Source organism: Akebia trifoliata, chromosome 3 (genome assembly GCF_017979445.1).
Source record: "Akebia trifoliata isolate Shusen 1 chromosome 3, ASM1797944v1, whole genome shotgun sequence".
NCBI classification, from domain to species: Eukaryota; Viridiplantae; Streptophyta; class Magnoliopsida; order Ranunculales; family Lardizabalaceae; genus Akebia; species Akebia trifoliata.
The window spans coordinates 45860876-45880259 of NC_141377.1; the positions used below are offsets into that span (position 1 = coordinate 45860876).

At 36.5% G+C, this 19384-nt stretch overlaps 1 protein-coding gene across 1 annotated transcript; it reads right to left on the minus strand.

Annotated features, from left to right (window-relative positions):
- Positions 1 to 296: 296 nt before the first annotated feature.
- Positions 297 to 18678, minus strand: LOC147407356 (cyclin-T1-3-like). The gene is made up of 7 exons (XM_086435880.1): positions 18186 to 18678; positions 5623 to 5959; positions 5125 to 5206; positions 3176 to 3310; positions 2420 to 2595; positions 2167 to 2318; positions 297 to 1813 (listed from the first exon to the last, which is right to left on the minus strand). Exons 2-7 carry the CDS (start codon positions 5847 to 5849, stop codon positions 708 to 710), a joined length of 1878 nt encoding a protein of 625 aa, XP_086292006.1. The 5' UTR covers positions 5850 to 5959; positions 18186 to 18678; the 3' UTR covers positions 297 to 707.
- Between the last annotated feature and the right edge of the window lie 706 nt (positions 18679 to 19384).

The following is a 19384-nucleotide window of genomic DNA, read 5'->3' on the forward strand; positions in this document are numbered from 1 at the left end:
AAAAGGATAATTGGGGTAATTGTTAATAATAAAATTGATTAAAGAGTTTTTACAGTACAAAAAAGATATTTTTATAATTTTGAAAATTAACCTACGTGATTCTCTATGGACGTATTGCAAATTTATTTTTGGTTATAACCAAAATGAACCTGATCATATTAAGTTAAAATGTAATTGTAAAGATTAAGGTATTTGTGAGAACCAAAATTTGGTGCCCTGCCACTCCTACTCCACCTAACTCTCGTAATAATAGTAAAGATACGACACAATAGTCCTTGATTTGCAACCCAAGTATGGAAGTGCGAAAGGATAATTATCCAATGTTTTTGCACTCAGAAAAAAAAATATTAAGATAAAAGTGCCCCCGTTCAATTGTCCTCTGAATAGAATACAAAAATTGTGGAAGTGTGCAATTGGAAAAAATGTTAACACCATTAATTTTTGGGAAAATTTGACCTTACAAGAGGGCCTTATAATTGATTCAGCAAAATATAAGAATTATCAAACTTAGAAACTGTTAAAGGTGCTTACACTTCCTTCAATAATTTCCCGAATACAAGAATATTTTAAGTGCGCCATATGCCTTGAGCTTGAACAGAAATTTGATGCATCCTTCCCATCTTTTACCATGGCACAAGGCATACCCACCAATAAAGGGCCCCTTATCACCCTAACTCACATACTTAACGACAAACACAGCACGTCTCTCACACACGATTTTCCTTCAAGTGCCTCTTGTGGTCCTTTTCTCCGTAACCACGTGGACCCATCCTATTTCCATCTTCCAAAATATCATGATGATGATTATGGCGGTGGTACCCTGGCACGTAATCAAGCCGTTGCTTTCCTTCCAATTGAAGTTTATCTGGGCTGACTGCCTTTCTCTTCCGGTTGTTGCTCAATTTCGGAGAAGGGAATCCCTGGTTAGCATCATCATCAAACAAAGACAACTCCCCTTCTTCGACATTTTCCACATCTGATCCCTGCTGTGAGTGCCCTTCTGCTTCAGCATAATTTCCATCTCCAATATCATCCCCCTTAACTTTTCCATTATTAAAGTTGTCGGGTTCGGACCTGTTTGAGAACTTACTACTAGACCAGATGTGCTTCCTCTCCCGCTTGATTTTGTCATCCTCCGCTGCTGCCAATTCAACATCATCTTCCAGCACCCTCTCGATGAGATCCTCATCATCAATCAAGTCCTTTTTTCGGGTCACTTCACCAAGGGACTTCTTTCGTTTCTCGAGTGCTGCCTTCACCTTGTCTTTGTCTATCTTTTTAATAGCATCATGTGGTGACTGCCCTAGAGGACCTTCCCTGTATCCCAAATTCCGAACACCCGTGCTGCTACCAGACCTTCCTTCATCCATGCTTTCGCTTCTCCAATTATTATTCCTCTCTTGATCTTCTTCCAGAATCTGTTCTGACCCAAATCCAGATCTGTTTGAAGTTTCTCCCATATTCTCCTTGTAAGCTATTGGCTCCTGTTCAGGATGCCCAACTTCACTATTCCCCATGTGGTCTGAAATGGAACTTCTTGCCTCCTTGCCACCATTGTCATTACTTTGATTTTGGTTACTCCTCTGAGGTCCACTTTGATTATCGGCAAGATTTGATGACGACATAGAGACTCCAGGCTTCATTGTAATTGCCCCTTGTGCATATCCATTCACCGAAACTGATTCCTCATTGGCAGGAGTTTTTGCCGAAGCCCGAGGACCAGCCCCACCACCGATGCCTCCTTCGACTTCACTTCCCTGTGAAGGTAGAACTCGGTTTTGCTCATACAGTTCCAACATTTGATTGCTAACCTCTGTGAAATACATGACCATGATAATCTGTGAGAAAATATCACGCAATCACCAAGCCTATACACAAGGACAGCCCACACCGTTTGATGTGTTCCAACCTAGAAGTTCTGAAAATTGACCTGATCAAATAATTGTAACCATCCATTCCAAAAACAGATTTCTTTCTTGACTCTCTTTTCTCTTTCCTATCATACTGCAAAGTGATATAAAATGGATGGTCTCAATTATCTAACTAGGTCAATCGTCAAAAAAAGATCTCACGGGGTAAAAGAGTTGTATGCTGCCCTCTTAGCAGACTGTACCTTTGGTCTAACCTTTTGAAATGTTATTGTGAAAAGAACGGCAAGAAACTAACCCTCTAATTGGCGTGGGGTAACATCAAATTCTTGCCACCAGACCTTCTCGCCATCTGACGGGAGCTTAACTTTGAGGAACTTGGCAGCAAGAAAGATAGCACCAGCTGCAATGTGGTGGGGCTTAAATTGCAGGCAGAGTGACGTGCGCAGCCTGCATGTCATTTTCCAGTGTGAATGAAAAGAAGAGGAATAAAAATCCATTGAGTTTGGCATTGTCATGAATGAGATGATAAAACAGTAGCTCTACTATACCCGTCATTTACAAAGTTCCATGCAACCTGAGCAAGGGCATTCTGGGCAACTTTGAATTTCTTTATAGCTTCAACAAGGGGTTTGTACGGGTGGTTCACATTGAAGTCAAAACCAAGAGTTGCGAGTACAACTCTCTCTCCAATTAAAATAAGCTCTTTTTGTTGTTCATATACTTCCTGCATATTGGTCAAATCAATAAATTAACCAATTGATAAAATTTAGAAAAAGACGAGAAAATCTGGAGGGGAAACCAACTCAACGCATCAGGCATTTGTACGCAAGGTGTAGTTGTTCATGTGATGCACATGGAGTTTGTGGTGAAGTTGGATGGGGGGGAGGTATTGGGGTTCTCAACCTTTCACATGATCTGAACATCTGCCTAAAATATGCTTGTGAATGGCCAAAAAAATGTGAATATGGTAAAAAATCAAATCCACAATTATCAACTCGGGTTCATTTTTATTCCAAAAGTGTTATGTGAGCCTATTGGATGGTGGGTCCCCCTCCCTCCTTTCACGTCTGCCATAATATGTCATTGGTGTCCTTTCTGGTCAGTTTGGCAGGGATACCTTAAATCTTTTCTTGGAGAAATCAGACATTTTAGTAGTGTACAGGAGATTCATGGGGCTATTAGCATCCAACATGGAATAAAAAAGTTTGGTGTATGTATTCAAGAAGGTAGTAACAACCTTGAGCAGACATGCGACAGGATATGAAGGTAGATACACAAACAGGTAGCATCAAGAGAAACAGTACCTTCTGCTTGATTCTCTGGACAGCGGTGGGATCCTTTTTGTGAATGATTTCATAGGAAACAAGAATGACATCTTTTAGAGGCCGTGGAGTTTCTTCAACTTTCCCTGCAAGGAACATGCACACCGTTGCGATGGTCTGAAAAAGCAGTTTGAGTGAAATTAGGTTAATACAGTTGAAAATAGAAAAAGCAGCAGGTCAAATAAGTCGAGCTTTTGTAAACTTCAATTTTTTTTTCAGCTGCTGTAGTCATCTCAACAGTCAGAAGAAAAGAAGCCTGCATCTAGACTAAAGTCTACATGAAATTACTTCCCAAGAAAGTAGAATTATCCCAAGCTTGTAATACCATTATGCATCTTCAAATCATAAAGAACAAACTCTTATAAGAGCCAAAACCACATGGATTGCAAGATGATCCACAACCAGAACGTGTAACATCAAATAATAGAAGAGGGAACCATTGTACAAACTGGATATACTGCAAAAATGAGTAGAAAATAGCAAACCAGCATGCAGTGCACAATCAAGGGTGGGTAATCTTGGAGATCTCCTAGTTCAAAAACCAACCTAACTAGGCGATCATAGCAATCCAACCTATCAACAACACCTTTTCTGTTGAATACTAAGAACAAGCACAGTTGCTGATCCATACAGATAATACAGTGTTTAGGACCACAAAACTGGTGGAGAGAGATTTCTTATTTGTGCATCAGATGTAAAGACATGTTGACCATGCTTATGGGTGTCAAGCAATTTCACATGTCACTAACAGCATGGTATCTTAGAAGTTCTAATAAAACAACCATATCAATCTTGAGATATATATAAGTAAGGTGTAATTTATATGCACCATTTTTTTATACAAGAAAGATGGGAAGAAAGAGATTAGGGTTGAAAATGAAGAGGTGTTGTTTATTTGGACAAAAATCCCTCGTAAAAATATACAAAATCATTTTTAACTTTCAACTCAAAAATTGGCATGAGCAAATAGTGTCTTGACAGAGTTTCATTTGCTTGCTAATTAACATCGGTTCATGTTATTTGAAATCCAGTCAACTCAACTCCACGAGTTTCTCGTTATATACCGAACAGAGTTTAGTCTACAAGGCCGAGTTTTGATTGATTTGATAAGTTCTAAAACCTTGGGATATACCACGACAAATCCCTTCTTGTAGAAAAATTCAAGCCAGTGAGGTAAAAACTCTGCTCATGCAGTGTTGAATGAAATAGCTGCCACCCCACTTCTTACCATTAAATTGAAAGGACAAAATGTTGCTTCTTAAATGTCCAAGATTCCCTTTGGGATCATTCTAACAACTTGTAAATACAAGTAGTTGAAAAAATTTGAGCCAGTGGTAAAAAATCTGTTCCATGCAGTGTTGAGTGAAACAGCTGCCATCCCACTTCTTACCTACCATTAAATTGAAATGACAAAATGTTGCTTCTAAAATGTCCAAGATTCCCTTTAGGATCACTCTAAAATAAAACTCCTTTTCCCCTTAATACTAGAAAAGATCCATAACATCTGAAGGGACCCTTTTACTTTTGAGATGATATGGTTGTGACACTGTGGAATAAAAGGACTTGTTTTGGATACGCTGCAGTTGCACCAATATGAGGTTACTAGGCATATCTCAATAATTTATTCCTTTAGTGTAAGTTGTACAGGAACTATCTTGAGTGCATTTTGATTCATATGTATGTTACAGTGCTGTAAAATAAGGCATTTTTCAGACTGGACAATGATAATGGTGATTAATTAGTTCCAAGTTACTACGACTTAAAAACCAAGCAGATGCCAGTATCCATTCTAACATAAGTGTGAGCAACAATTCTACCTAAACTATAATTCAAATAAAGACGGCATCACAGACTGGAAAAAGTAAAGTTTTGATGCAAATTAATTTATTTAGAGCAAGAAAAGTAATTTGGAATAAAACAACAATACTCACCCTTCTATCATTCTTGGCGTGAGACTGGCGAAGAAAAAACCGATGGCAAAATATTATTGCTGTAGCTATGGTTACCTGGGGTCTGCATTTGAAAACCATTTCATCATGCTCAAGCCAAATAGATAAATAGAGAACTCTTTGCCATTGTTTTAGATTAGCAGATTGAGGAAAATAAATCCTTGGTATTGTCGGGAAAAGCATTGCTCTCGTATCTTTAAGATCATGAAAACTACAGGAAGCACTCACGATAGTATTTTCTAATACAAATCACCAAAATAAAAGGGCCGGCCAGTGGAGAAATCTTAGGCCCCTCGAATGAAACTAACTAATCAATATTCGAAGCTCCAACAGAGTGGCTACTACCATGTCAGTGGTTGATATGGAACTTATACACACCAAGTCAAATTTGAATTAATTAATGCAAGCACCACATGTCACTGAAAAGAAGGCAAAGGTAGAAATTTGAAACATCAAAATACCATGGTTGGGGGAACTTACACTTTAAGTCTCATGCCCAAATCCTGTAGAAATGTGCAGTATGACTTGCGTAAGTATGCCTCTTTCTTCAAGTCAATACCATCTCTTCTAGATGGGGAATTTTCTTCAATTTCCTTCCTAGATAAATACCAACGGCCACCTTCCTCTGGCTTGTCCTGAGAAAAGCTGTAAGGCCCACTTTCTGACATCCCATGTTGTGAATAATCTCCAGTTAACAACCCCGCCATACGTATCCTTTTTCAAAGACTAGAATATATAAAAAAGAATATGTCCCGAAGTGCTAGGGAAATTCTTCGCTATTAATGGGTGTGTGTAGAATTCGTCGACAAGTAACTTCCTGTCCATGGATTAGAAGGTAAGTCAGTATCATAGGACCATACTGTTATCGTGTTCCATGATAAACATGACATAGGACAATGAAGTGCATAGAAAAATCTAGTAAATCATCCATAGCTTTTATGCAGAAAATTAAGCTTCAATATCCCATTGAACCATCAATACAGGCCAAAACATTTTCTTGCAAGTTATCTCACTATCAACAAGAGACCTGTAAGCATCATAGCCTCATCAACCACTAATGACTTGCCTCTTGAAAAGATTTGTCTAGAAGCAGGCAACTCCCTTGCTATTCATCAAAAAACCAACATTTTTTAGATATAATTTAGAACTGGACAAGTAATGAAGAAGGAATTTACTGATTTCGCACCAGGATAAGCCAGACCTATGTTACCTGATTCATCGGTTCGAATTTGGGTTCTCAGATCCCTATTCTAAAACAAACTCGAGGGTAGAAAGGGATAGTTTGTTCTCAGTTCCGTTTGGTTCGCTACACACATCCTTATATATATTCAAGCATTTAAGCATGCTTTTTTTTTCCTGGATAGATAGCATGTAAGCAATTTACAAATACATTCAACAATGTTACCTTGGCACTTCTACACTGGGGATTTTCGTTAGGACACTTTGTATGATATCAAATAATTTACACCAGCTATTGAAATACATAGTTTAACATATTGTCAAGCGGATTTTCCAATCATTTCTCAAATATTTTCTTGTAGTTTTGTTTCATTTTTGTATGTTGCATATCTTTCTTTTTATATAAGAGTGTTTGATTACATGAAAAATCAAAATTCATGGATTTCAAAGTCCTTACAAAAATGGGAACCATGGAAAACTAGATTCCATTGTTTGATTGTACTTGGGAAAATAACCGGGAAAAAGAAATGAGGAGAAGAAAAGAGGGGGGAGAGAAAAGGTGGGGACGAGGTAGTGATGCCGGCGGAGGTGTTGGAGGGAAGACGACAGAGGGGGGAGGAGGAAGAAGATGAAGAAGAGAAAGGAGGGTGGTTGACCAACAATGGCAAGAAGAAGAAATAGGAGAAAGAGAAGGATAAAATATTAGGGTTTCCATTAGGGGTGGAAATTTATGGTGGATTTCATTTTCCCATAGGTATAGGTAGAAAAATGAAATTCAGTCTGGGTGAGAAAATGAAATCCAACATTTTGCTAGAATTTTGGATGATGTAGAAGAAGAAGAGAAAGGAGAGTGGGTGACCAATGACAGTGAAGAAGAAATAGGAGAAAGAGAAGGAGAAGATATTATGATTTCGATTTGGGGTGGAATTTCAGGGTGGATTTCATTTTCCTATGGGTATAGGTGGGAAAATGAAATCTTGTCTTCGTTAGAATTTTGGATGAGGGTGGAAACCCATTTTCCATGTAAATAACCAATCAAGCACATGGAAAATGTCATTTTCATTGCCCTATCAAATACAACCTTTAAAAAAAAGGTCAAGAACACCTGCCTATGTACAAAAAGATACAACATAGTCTACCCTCGGCCCAAATACATAAGGTCCTCGTTTAACATAAAATCTTCAAAAAATACCCATTTATAGATTTTTTTTTTATGAGTATCATTTCATTAGATAAAAGAAAGCAAGGTTGGCCGGGATGACCAACCAAGCGCGGCCAAATACAAAGGATCTAATCTCCCGTAATACAACACACCCCTTCCCAACTTGCTACAAAATCTTGAAACCTTACACCTTCTTTGAAGACTTTGGACCCAGAAAAACAAAACCCAAAATAGAGTAAAGTAATACTGCATAACAGCCGCTTAACCCCCAAAAAAGAACTCCCTATGGTAAGCCAAGACTCGAAGAGGGTCTGCACCGATCCAGGTAGGCATCCCAAGATACCAAAAAAACTAAAAACATGAGACCAAACCTCCACCACCACCTTTCAAGGTAACAGAACGTGATCTGCCAATTCTGCATCTCTTGTGCACAAAACACAACAATTAGCCCCACAGAACCCTCTACGCATCAGCAAGTTCATAGTCTATATTCTCCTCAATGTTGATTTCCAAGAAAAGAAATTCACTTTGAAGGGTACTCTAGGCCCCCCAAAGTGACCCTCGGGAATTTAGTATTGTTGTTGCTCTCCAATGAGTGGTAAAAAGATCTGGTTGAGAAGAGGTCGTCCTTTCTCTCTATCCACACCCTAGTGTCTTCGCAATTCGGATCACAATTAAAGGAGCTTGTGCAAGTGATTAACCTTCCTACCTCGTCCAACTCCCAATCATTGAACCCCCTTTGAAAACAGAAATCCCAACTCCAAGCACCATCTGTCATATGCCTAAAACCGGAAATCAGAAGACCTTTCTTGGAAAATAAGGAATACAGCGTAGGATACTCCTCCATGAGCAGCCTATGCCCACACTAGATGTCCTTCCAGAACATCACCCTATTACCATTGCCTACCTTGAACCGAGTCTTTACCCTGAAGAGCGGTAAAACCTTCATGATACCTTTCCACACCTCTAATCCAATAGCTTCCCCTGACATCCCATTCTCCCAACCAAACAACAATGACCCTTACTTCACTTCAATAACCCGTCTCCACAAGTTAAATCATTATATCATTCAGATCAAACAATTTGCTTATCATTTTTTTCCTTCCTTCTTCCAGTATGTAATCTCCATTTTAAGACAGTAATAGGTTCTCATTTATACACTAACTCTAAAATAATTTTTGGACTGTATCCATTGGATTTTTTATTTTTTTACTTTTTGTATGGTAGTGTCACTGTTTTGGAATTTTTAGAGATTGGTGAGCTACACACATGTCAACACCTTGACACTTTGGCAATCTAAGTAACATTGACAATCAATGTTAAAAATCCTAAGTTATATAGTGATAAAATATATATATATATATATATATATATATATATGTGGGTCGGGGTTCAAGAGCCAAAAACATAGCCAAAGTTTTGGACAGTGTTTTGTCCTATATGGGCAAAAAGTTTCAGAATGGGCTGATTTTTTGTGAGGATGATCTCTACAGTGAGGAGATATGTATATCCAAAAAAGTAGTATCATCTAAAAATCACTGTTGATGAAGCTTAAATGCCATATGATCAAACTCAAACTATCAAGTACTCATTCCAAAAAGCATACAAAAAAATAAATGTTCATCTTGGGACGCCTAGAAGATGATGAAAAGAATCAAGTACACCCTTCAAGGACGATGACTCTCACACTGAAAAGAAACTACAATTTATGGGGAGATTGAAGATGTCTTTGAGGTGAAAGAAAGGAGTTAATTTGGAGGGGTATTGAGGAAGAAAGAAGTCTCAATGGATCTATTGACATAATTAATGACATGTATGAGACGATTGTGGCTAGTATGAGAATGACGTCTCAGTTACAATTAGTTTACATCAAGGATTGACTTTGTTAATTTACTAACTCTAATTATAGATGAAGTAACTCTCATAATAGCACATGCATGGATGTATTTGTAGATGTAGTATTAGTTTACAAATCTAAAATTATGGAGAGAAATGTTGGAATCAAAGAGCTTCAGAATAAGTAGAACTAAAACCGAGTATGTTCAGTATAAATTCAGTACTGATATCCAAGTTTTCAGATGCTAAGGCGTGAGGCAAGCCACGCTCAGCTAACAAGTGCCTCGAGGCGTAAGCCTAATTAACTCGACAATTTTCTTTGTATAAAACATTATTTTGTATTCGAATACAATTCTAAGTGTTTCAATTATAATGCATACTAGTAGTAACAAAGAAATAGAAAGAAAAAAAAAAGGAATTTATAAAATTTACTTAGGTAATAAAGAAGTAAATTAGTAAGAAATGTCGCACCCAATTTTCGCACTTGCCCAATTCATCAACTCGTCAACCCGATTGTGACAGTTCCCAATGATGGATGAATATTCCAATATTTTTTTTTTACTAGATATGTTTCAGAAATTCAGATGATGTATTTCTAGCACGTAAAACTTTAGAAACCACGTTAGGCTAGGAAAATATGACTCAAAACGTAGAAATCATCATTCTTCAAACGAAAAGAAACTTTACAAGAAAAATACTAAAAAATGATCAAATGACCAAAATACCCCCGACATCAAACATCCTTAGAGCCTACATTACGCTTAGGAAAACCCTTTCGGATACATAAAACAACAAATTAAAACCAAATAAACCGTTTCACCAATTTTCATAAAATTCAACAAAATTACGAAAATGCCCTCATAGGGTACACGATCATTTCACATCGAAAAATTCATAAATGACACAAATCGATACTTTTATTGAATTCCTAACGAAAAATTGATTTCAAAACATCGAAAAACAACCACTCAATCCAAAAATCCTCTTTAAGGGCAAAACGATAATTTTTCCAACCCTAAAAATTTAAAAATCTGAAACGAATAATTAAAATATTAATGAACGTACAGTGACACCTTAATAAATTAAATTTAAATTTTTAAACAAATAAAATCAATTATTTAAGCCCACGGGCCAAATTTTAAATGGTGACCCACTTACTTAAGTGGAGCCCACATAATATTTACAAAAAACCCCTCCATCAAAGAGTCCCAAAGAATTAAGAATATAATTAGGAGGGTTCTTCAAAAACTTAAAAATCTTCATTGTACGTAAGAATTAAAACTCTAATTAAACAACTTAATCTTATCTTGAAGAAACCTAGTCAAACTAAAAAACTCCCAAAAGCTTTATAAAAAGGAGACTCCACAACCTAAACTCGCAGGTCAAGAAAAATCATAGGAAAGAAAGGCCAAAAACTCTCCCCAAAACCCTAAATCTGAAGCCCCAAGTCCCTACCTAAAACCCAAACCCCATTTTTTTACTCAAAAAACGCCCAGAAATCTTCAAAAAACACCTAGAAACCCTCAAAACACCCAGAAACATTCAGATCTAGGAGGAAGACACCTCATCTCAGAGATCGGAAGTGGATCTAGTGACAGAGACAAAAATAGGAAGACTCATACAAGGAACGCACTCCGCCAATTCTGAGAGAATCAACCGTTACAATCATCCAGGTAAACTATTTTTTTATTTTTTTTGTTATTTTTAAGTCATTTTTCACAATATAATATTTTTGGGTATAGTAGAAACCTACGTTTGCCGGGAGGGATTGTTGTCTAACACCTTCCAATCCCGTAACGTGATCCCCGGACCCTTTCTTTTTGTAGATTAGTACTTTTGATCGATTTTGAGTCATGTCTCGGATCCTAGATCGTAAAACTAGGTAGCGACTCCCAAACACCAAAAAGCATATCTGCACCCGCAGATCCACTTTTTGGTGTTTGGGAGTCGCCACCTAGTTTTACGGTTTAGAAACCGAAACATGACTCAAAATGAAAAAGGAAATACTGATCTACAAAAAAGAAACTATAGGTCCGGGGATCACGTTACGAGATTGAAAGGTGTTAGGCACCAATCCCGCCCGACAAATGCCGGTCTCTACTTTTCCTGAAAAAAATTACATTGCTAAAATAGACCTAAAAAAATAAAAAATAAATAAATAACTTTACTTGGATGATTGCGACGGACGATTCCCTCAGAACTAGCAGAGTGCGTTCCTCGTGTGAGTCTTCTTGCTTTTGTCTGCGTCACTCGATCCGCTTCCAATTTCCGCGATGAGATATTCCCTTTCTAGATCTGATTTTTTTTTTTTACTTTTCTGGGTGTTTTGAGAATTTCTGAGTGTTTTTTGAGGATTTCTAGGTGTTTTTGAGTAAAAAATGGGATTTGTGTGTTAGGTAGGGACTTGGGGCTCTAGACTAAGGGTTTTGGGAAGACTGGGGAGAGTTTTTAACCTCTCTTTCGTAGGATTTTTCTTGACCTACGAAATTAGGTTGTGGAGGCTCCTTTTTATAGAGTTTTTTGGAAGTTTTTTAGTTTGACTAGGTTTCTTTAAGATAAGGTTTAATTAGGGTCTTGAATTAAAGTCTTAATTCTTATGTACAATGAATATTTTTAAGTTTTTTGGAGAACCCCCTGATTATATTTTTAATTCTTTGGGACCCTAGATGGAATGGCCTTTTAATAAATATTATGTAGGCCACCACTTAAAATTTGGCTCATGAGCTTGATTAATTGATTTTATTTGTTTAAAATTTTTAATTTAATTTATTAAGGTTTCACTTTACGTTTATTAATATTTTAATTATTTGTTTTGAAAATTTTAATTTTTAGAGTTGGAAAAATTATTGTTTTGCTCTCAAAGAAGGCTTTTGAGTTGAGAGGTCATTTTTTCATGTTTTGAGATGTTTTAAAATCAGTATTTTGTAAGGAATTCAACGAGAGTATCGCTTTACATCACTTATGGGTTTTTGACGTGAAATGGTCATGGACCCATGAGGGTGTTTTGGTAATTTTATCGAATATTGTAAAAATTAGCGAAACAATTTATTTTGTTTTAATTTATTATTTTATGTGTTCGAAAGGGTTTTCCTAATCGTAATGTAGCCTCGAGACATAAGCCCAATTAACTCAACAATTTTCTTTGTATACAACATTATTTTGTATTCAAGTACAATTCTAAGTATTCCAATTATAATGCATACTAGTAGTAACAAAGAAAAAAAAAAGGAATTTATAAAATTTACTTAGGTAATAAATAAGTAAATTAGCAAGAAATGTCACACCCCCTCCGGGAACATGACCTGACACGTAATGTCTCCAACATGATTACATCAGAAACAGCACATCACCCATAAAAATGCCAAATTCAATATTGGGTTTAGCACTAAAACTTTCACATCTTACAACTTACGCATGCAACGTAAAGAGAAAAAAAAAAGATATATATGTAAAAAATATATATTATATAATATAAAAAAAGTATAAAATAAAACATAAATAATACAATTGAGTTAGATAAAAGATTTAATGTTTAAATTTCGAGGACGAAATTTTTTTAGAGGGGGAGATTGTGATGACCCGTCCGATCACCGTATATCTCAAGGAAGTAGTTTGATAGGACACGTGGAATCGGGTAATTTAAAAATGATGAATTAATAAATTTACCAAAGCATGAGAATGAACAACAGTTAAAAAGACCAAACATCATCAAAAATAAGCGAAAAATTGAGACAAGTGAGATTACATCATAAGGACAGATGATATAAGGAGTGAATTTCACAAAATGATTAATGCCATTAGATAGATCTTGAAAAATTATTCAAGATTATCTATTCACATGTCAAAATCCATGGAGAAACGAATCTGGTCCAAGGTTCTAAATTCGAATTTTCCAAAAATGGTCAATCGATTGAACTAGGCTTGACCAAAGTCAAGATTCAGAATTTAAGTTTATTCTAACCTAGGGTGGATCCCACCACTCAACCTAACCAAGAGAATCTAATTAGGACCATTGTTAGTAATTAACCATGGTTAGTTTTGTCAAAGTCCATCATTATTGACTTTGGTCAAATAGAAAGTGTCCATGACACTTACCCCCCCCCCAATATTTGTCACCTAGCATGGTGCCTTAAGACAATTGTTGTTCTCCCAACTAGTTCCATGTCATATGGCAAGAGTGACGTAGCGGAAATGTGTGAATCAATAGATTTGATAGGAATTAAGATATTATGTTCAATGGAACACTTAAAATCAATTTAAATCAATAGATTCAATTGTTAAACAAGCAATAGCTTGGAAGAAAATAAAGCATAAAGCTAAAAAACAATTAAGACAGAAAGGGTAATTGAATTGATGTATTGAATTTCGTTTTTGAAACTACTTATACAGATAATTTCAACATAATAACTTAAAAACTTTTTAAAACACTAAAAAGTAACTTTCTAATCTATCTATAATATATAACTAACTTTCTAAACCAATTAAAACTGAATTTAGGCACTTCTAAGCACGTCTAATTGAAGATCCTTGATACATAGTCCCCATGAATCTTCAACGTTAGTGTCTAATGGTTCTTCGGAGGCTTCATGCGGTCAAGGTGATCATGGTAATGGTCGTCATGGTTCTGGTGGTTGTGGACCTCATGGTGACCGTGGGAGTGAGTTGAAGTGTTCATATTGTGACTACACTAGACTTATAGAGTAGTTTTGTAGGGATAAGTGGGGCAAGCCAACTTGGGTTGATCAAGGAAGATTGGAGAGGAAGAAGTGAGGTTAGTCATGGCTTCTATGGGAGGGAATAAAGCGCCGGGGCCAGATGGTTTTACTATGGAATTCTTCAAACATTGTTGGGAGATTATAGCCAAAGACTTCATGAAGGTGGTTTGGGAGTTACAGGACAAAGACTACTTGGATTATGGCCTTAATAGTACATTTGTGGCATTGATTCCCAAAAGAGTTGGGGCGGTTGATTTGAGTGATTTTAGGCCTATAAGTCTAGTGGGATCGGTGTACAAGATTATTTCGAAGGTTTTGGCAAATAGGTTGAAAGAAGTTGTGAAGAATTTAATTGGCTATGAGCAGGGTGCTTTCCTCAAGGGAAGACAGATTTTGGACGGAGTGTTAATGGCAAATGAGTGTCTAGATTCTAGGATTAAGGATAAGAAGGAAGGGCTTTTAGGTAAAATTGACATGCAAAAGGCTTATGATCATGTGAGTTGGGATTTTTTGGAGTATATGTTGGGGAGGATGGGGTTTGGGTCTAAGTGGATTGGGTGGATTATGAAGTGTGTAACTTCGGTATCCTTTTTGATCCTTGTCAATGGGAGTCCAGCGGGGTACTTTAGGAGCTCCAGGAGTTTGAGACAGGGGGATCCGTTAGCCCCATTTTTATTTCTTATTGTGATTGAGGCCTTGGGGAAACTGTTCAGGAGGGGGTTGAGATAGGAGGTTATCGGGCTTTAAAGTAAACATTGAAGGTCCCTTGATTTCGCAATTGCAATTTGCTGATGACACCATAGTATTCCTAGATCCTTCTAGAGAACAAGTGAGAGCTCTTAGGGTTTTATTGTGTTGTTTTGAAGCAATCTCAGGATTACATGTTAATCTTCAGAAAAGCAAGGTTTTTGGGGTTGGAGAGGTGTCGAACCTTCAAGTTTTAGCGGCTACCCTAGGGTGCAGTAGTGATTCACTCCCTTCATCCTACTTAGGCTTACCGTTAGGAGCACCGTATCAGAGTAAGAACATTTGGGAGGGAGTGATGGAGAAAATGGAAAAGAAATTGAGCTCTTGGAAGGCTAAATATCTCTCCAAAGGGGGTAAGGTGACTCTAATCAAAAGTACTTTAACAAGTATTCCTATTTACTTCTTATCCCTGTTTACGTTGCCCAAGGCGGTGGAAGGGAAAATTGAAAGACTTATGAAGAACTTTTTGTGGAATGATAAGAATGGGGGTAAAAAATATCATTTGGTGAAATGGAAGGTGGTTTACACTCCAAAAAAGAATGGAGGTTTGGGGATTAGAGGGCTAAGGGTAACGAATAAAGCTCTCGTAGGCAAGTGGCTTTAGAGATTTGGAGAAGAAAGAAACAACTTGTGGAGAAGAGTGGTTCAGGCTAAATATGGAAAAGAGTTTTGGTTGGTATAGTGACGAGACCAGAGGAACCCATGGGTGTGTGTGTGGAGAGGTATTATGAAGGGTGTTCATGAATTTGATAGGGAGATTAGATTTAAGGTTGGATCGGGGGACAATGTTAGATTTTGGGAGGATTGGTGGTGTGGAACTTCACCTTTATCTACTCAATTTCCATCCTTGTACTCTTGCTCGTTGAAAAAAAATAATCCTGTTAGGCAGTGTCTGATTCGGGATGGGAACACAGATTCTTGGGACCTGGGATTTAGGAGAAATTTCAATGATTGGGAGTTGACGGAGGTTACATCTCTTCTAGGTTTCCTTAATTTGATTCGACTCAGAAAGAATGAGCAGGACAGGAGAGAATGATTCAAGGCTAAGGATAAGAAGTTTTCTGTCAAATCTTTCTATAAATGTTTGCTTCCGCCTTGCGAGATTTCTTTTTCTCCATCTATAATTTGGTCCGCTTTTATTCCTTCTAAGGTGTCTTTCTTTGTTTGGCTTGCCTGTTTGGGTAGAATTCTCACTTTGGATAGTTTGATCAGACGGGGGTGGGTCACTCCAAATTTTTGTTTTCTCTGTTCGAGAAATGGGGAGTCAGCTAATCATATTCTTATTCATTGTTCATTCTCTAGTGTCATTTGGATGTTCTTTTTATCCCGTTTCTAGGTGGATTGGATCCTTCATTTATCTTTTTTTGATCTTTTGGAGGGGTGGAGTTTCAATATCTTCTCTTCTAGAAAGAGGCATCTTTGAGCTATCCTTTCTTCAGCTATTGCTTGGGGTCTTTGGAAAGAGCGCAACAACAGGGTCTTTCATAGCAAGGAGAGCTCATCCCACACCGTGATTTTAGAGATTTTTGGGCTTCCGTTCTTGTGGTTCAAGATGAACAAAGCTTTTGAGGATGTGTGCTACCGAGATTTCTTATTTAACTGGGAGAACATTTGTGATTAGCTTACACCTGTGTAGTTATTTTTTTCTTTTGATCTTTTGTTGTTTCGCTGGTTGTGTTGTAAGGGGGCTACCTCAGCCTCCATCACTTCTTTTCTTCATTTATAACAATTTATACTTATCAAAAAAAAAAGACACCTACTGGTGTTGCTACATCAGAGTATACTACTCAACTTGGTCAGATTCTTCAGAAAAATAAAAAATCTAACAAGAGGCAAGTAAATGTTTTCTTGTTGATGATTAATTAAAACTTCTATTCTTTTAAATTAATTTGAAGTATTGATGCACGTTGTACAACATGGAAAAAAGGAAGGTATGGAAATGTCCGAGGAGCATATGATTTTTTTGTTTGATAAGTGTAAAATTTCATTGCAAAGGAAAAAAGAAGGTACAAACAAAACAAGACTGAGATAATCCCCAAACAAGAACAAAGAAGAAACTACAAATCCGAAGAAATCAATAAAAAAACCAAAAAGAAACACATAAAAAATCCTATCTAAACACAAAATCGTCGAAAGAGAGCCTAACAAAATCTTTACACAACTTCAACCAAAGGTAAAGCAAACCCAAAATATTCAGAAACACCGCATGAGACATACTAGCCTTGCCCCGGAACAACTTGATATTCTTTCTCTCAAAAGGCCCCAAGCAATAGTCAAGGGGAGGATAGCCCAAAAGTAACGTAATCTGCGAGCGAAGATATTAAAAGTCCACCCTTCTAATAACGAGATCAAGGTAAAAGGGAAGACCCAATCCATACGAAACAACAAAAGAAATTTTGACCAAATACCCCAAGAAAAAGAACAATGGAGAAGAGCGTGGTTAACAAATTCCCCATCCCTCGAACAAATAGGGCAGAAATTAGGAGTGATCCAACCACATTTTATCAAGTTGTCCAAGGAGCATATCGTTAACAAGTGAAATTGTTCGAAGCCATGTAACAACACTGCATTTGTAGGAATATTGTCCTTATTTAACGCACATCAATACTCCTAAATGAATATTAATACATAAAAAAATAAAATTTCTTGTTCTCAAGTATTTCAATAAGATATCTTTTTTTCTCAATCATTTTAAAGATACCAAGTATCAATAACGAAAATCTTAGCTATAATAAACAGGTTGAACGAAAAAACTTGCTACTTTCCACAATTATTTGATGCATTGGATCTTTGCTATATGTAACCTTATGGTTAGTGGTGTCGTATGTGTGAATAGGTGCTCCCTTTGTGCAAATGTAACGAGGAGTTTGTCAAAGATTTCTTATTTAGATGGGAGCTTGTTTGTCCTATTAGGAAGATGGAGTTCTATGGTTGTTGTGAGTGTGATCCATGCTTTTTTGCTATTCCTTTGGGTTGGTCTTCTCGACCCCTTGTACCAAAAGATGTTTTTTTTTTTTTTCTACACCCGCTTCAAAAAAAAAAAAATTAAATTAAATCCTTCAGGCCTTAACATGAGTAGTCTTCATCCCAAGCATAGAAGATTCAAGCAAGGAAATAAAACTAGTTACCCCAAAACCCTAGGTGTCTAGTACCTATTTTATCAGTCACAATAGCTTATTGTATCAGTGAATCATAAATAATCAGTATTATAAAAATAAAGAGAGAAATAAAATCCTTCAGGCCTTAACATGAGTAGTCTTCATCCGAAGCATAGAAGATTCATGCAACCCTAAACCCTAGTTGTCTAATAACTATTTATCAGTCACAACAGCTCATTGTAACAGTGAATCATAAATAATATCAGTATTAAAAATAAAGAGAAAAATAAAATAATAAACACTGACCTAAAAGGAGGAAATAGAGAGCCGCTGCATCGATTTCCGAAGAAAATCCAGAAAATATCTGAATGTATAAAACTCAACGAACAAACTCCTCTGAGAGCTCAGATCAAGCTCTCCAAAAGCAATCAAACCTCAACAAGCAAAACCTTCGTAATACTTGATTAAACTTGACGAAACAATCGAGAATCTCAAAAACAAACTTTTGAGATCACATCAATCTCGAAGAACCACTGTTACAATCTCGAATCATCGATCGATTGATATCACTGTAGATCCACCAATAAACACCTCTATTGGATTCTCACTGTAAAACAGTAAAAACAATTACAACCAGAAGCCATGAGAGCTCGCCTACGCAAGCCCTCCTGCTTTTCTAAGCTCCCTAGCCGAAGACCGCCATGAGACCTACTTACAAGTCTCCTCTCAAAGAGAATCCTACAGAGCCAATAACAGACGAAACCAAACCCTAGTTATCGATCTGCTTGACTCCTGGTTTTATTCGACTACTCTTTCCTACACGACTACAAAGTCAAAAAGTAAATAAGAGAATTTCTACTGGCGTCCCCATTTTTACTTGTTACATCCCGATTAAAAGAAAATAAATAGACATTTCCCAAAACGTCCGCAACTTATGAAAACATTCCCATTTCGGTACACCATTCATTTTAAATCTCAAAAACATGTTTTTCCCCGTGAATTCATCACTTTTATAATCAACAAATTTTTCGATAACAACATCCCAATATTTTATCAATGAATTCGTTAATTATAAAAATGCCGAATTTACTAAAAAAAATATTTTAAAAATTAAATTGAACAATATAACAGACTTGAAATTTTATCATATTCAGCATAAAAAATGAAAATTCACCCAAATAAATAATTTAATAATTGAGAATAAATAAAAGTCGGAGTGCCAATAAAAATTCTCTGTCTTTATTTTTATTTTTATGTTTAGATTTCTATCTGTTGGATTTAGGATGTTATATGAACCTAATCTTAATTGTAAATAAGTTTAAATATGTTATAATGTGTTGTACTGTTATGATAATAACTTAAACAAACTTTTGTGACGTTTGAATGGTGAATTTTAATCTTTAGTAATAAATAATTTAAAAAATAGGGTGTAATAAGTTAAAGATGGGGTGCTAATGACAGCTCTGTGAATTGATGGGTGATTTAGAAATAGCCCTCCAAGTTTT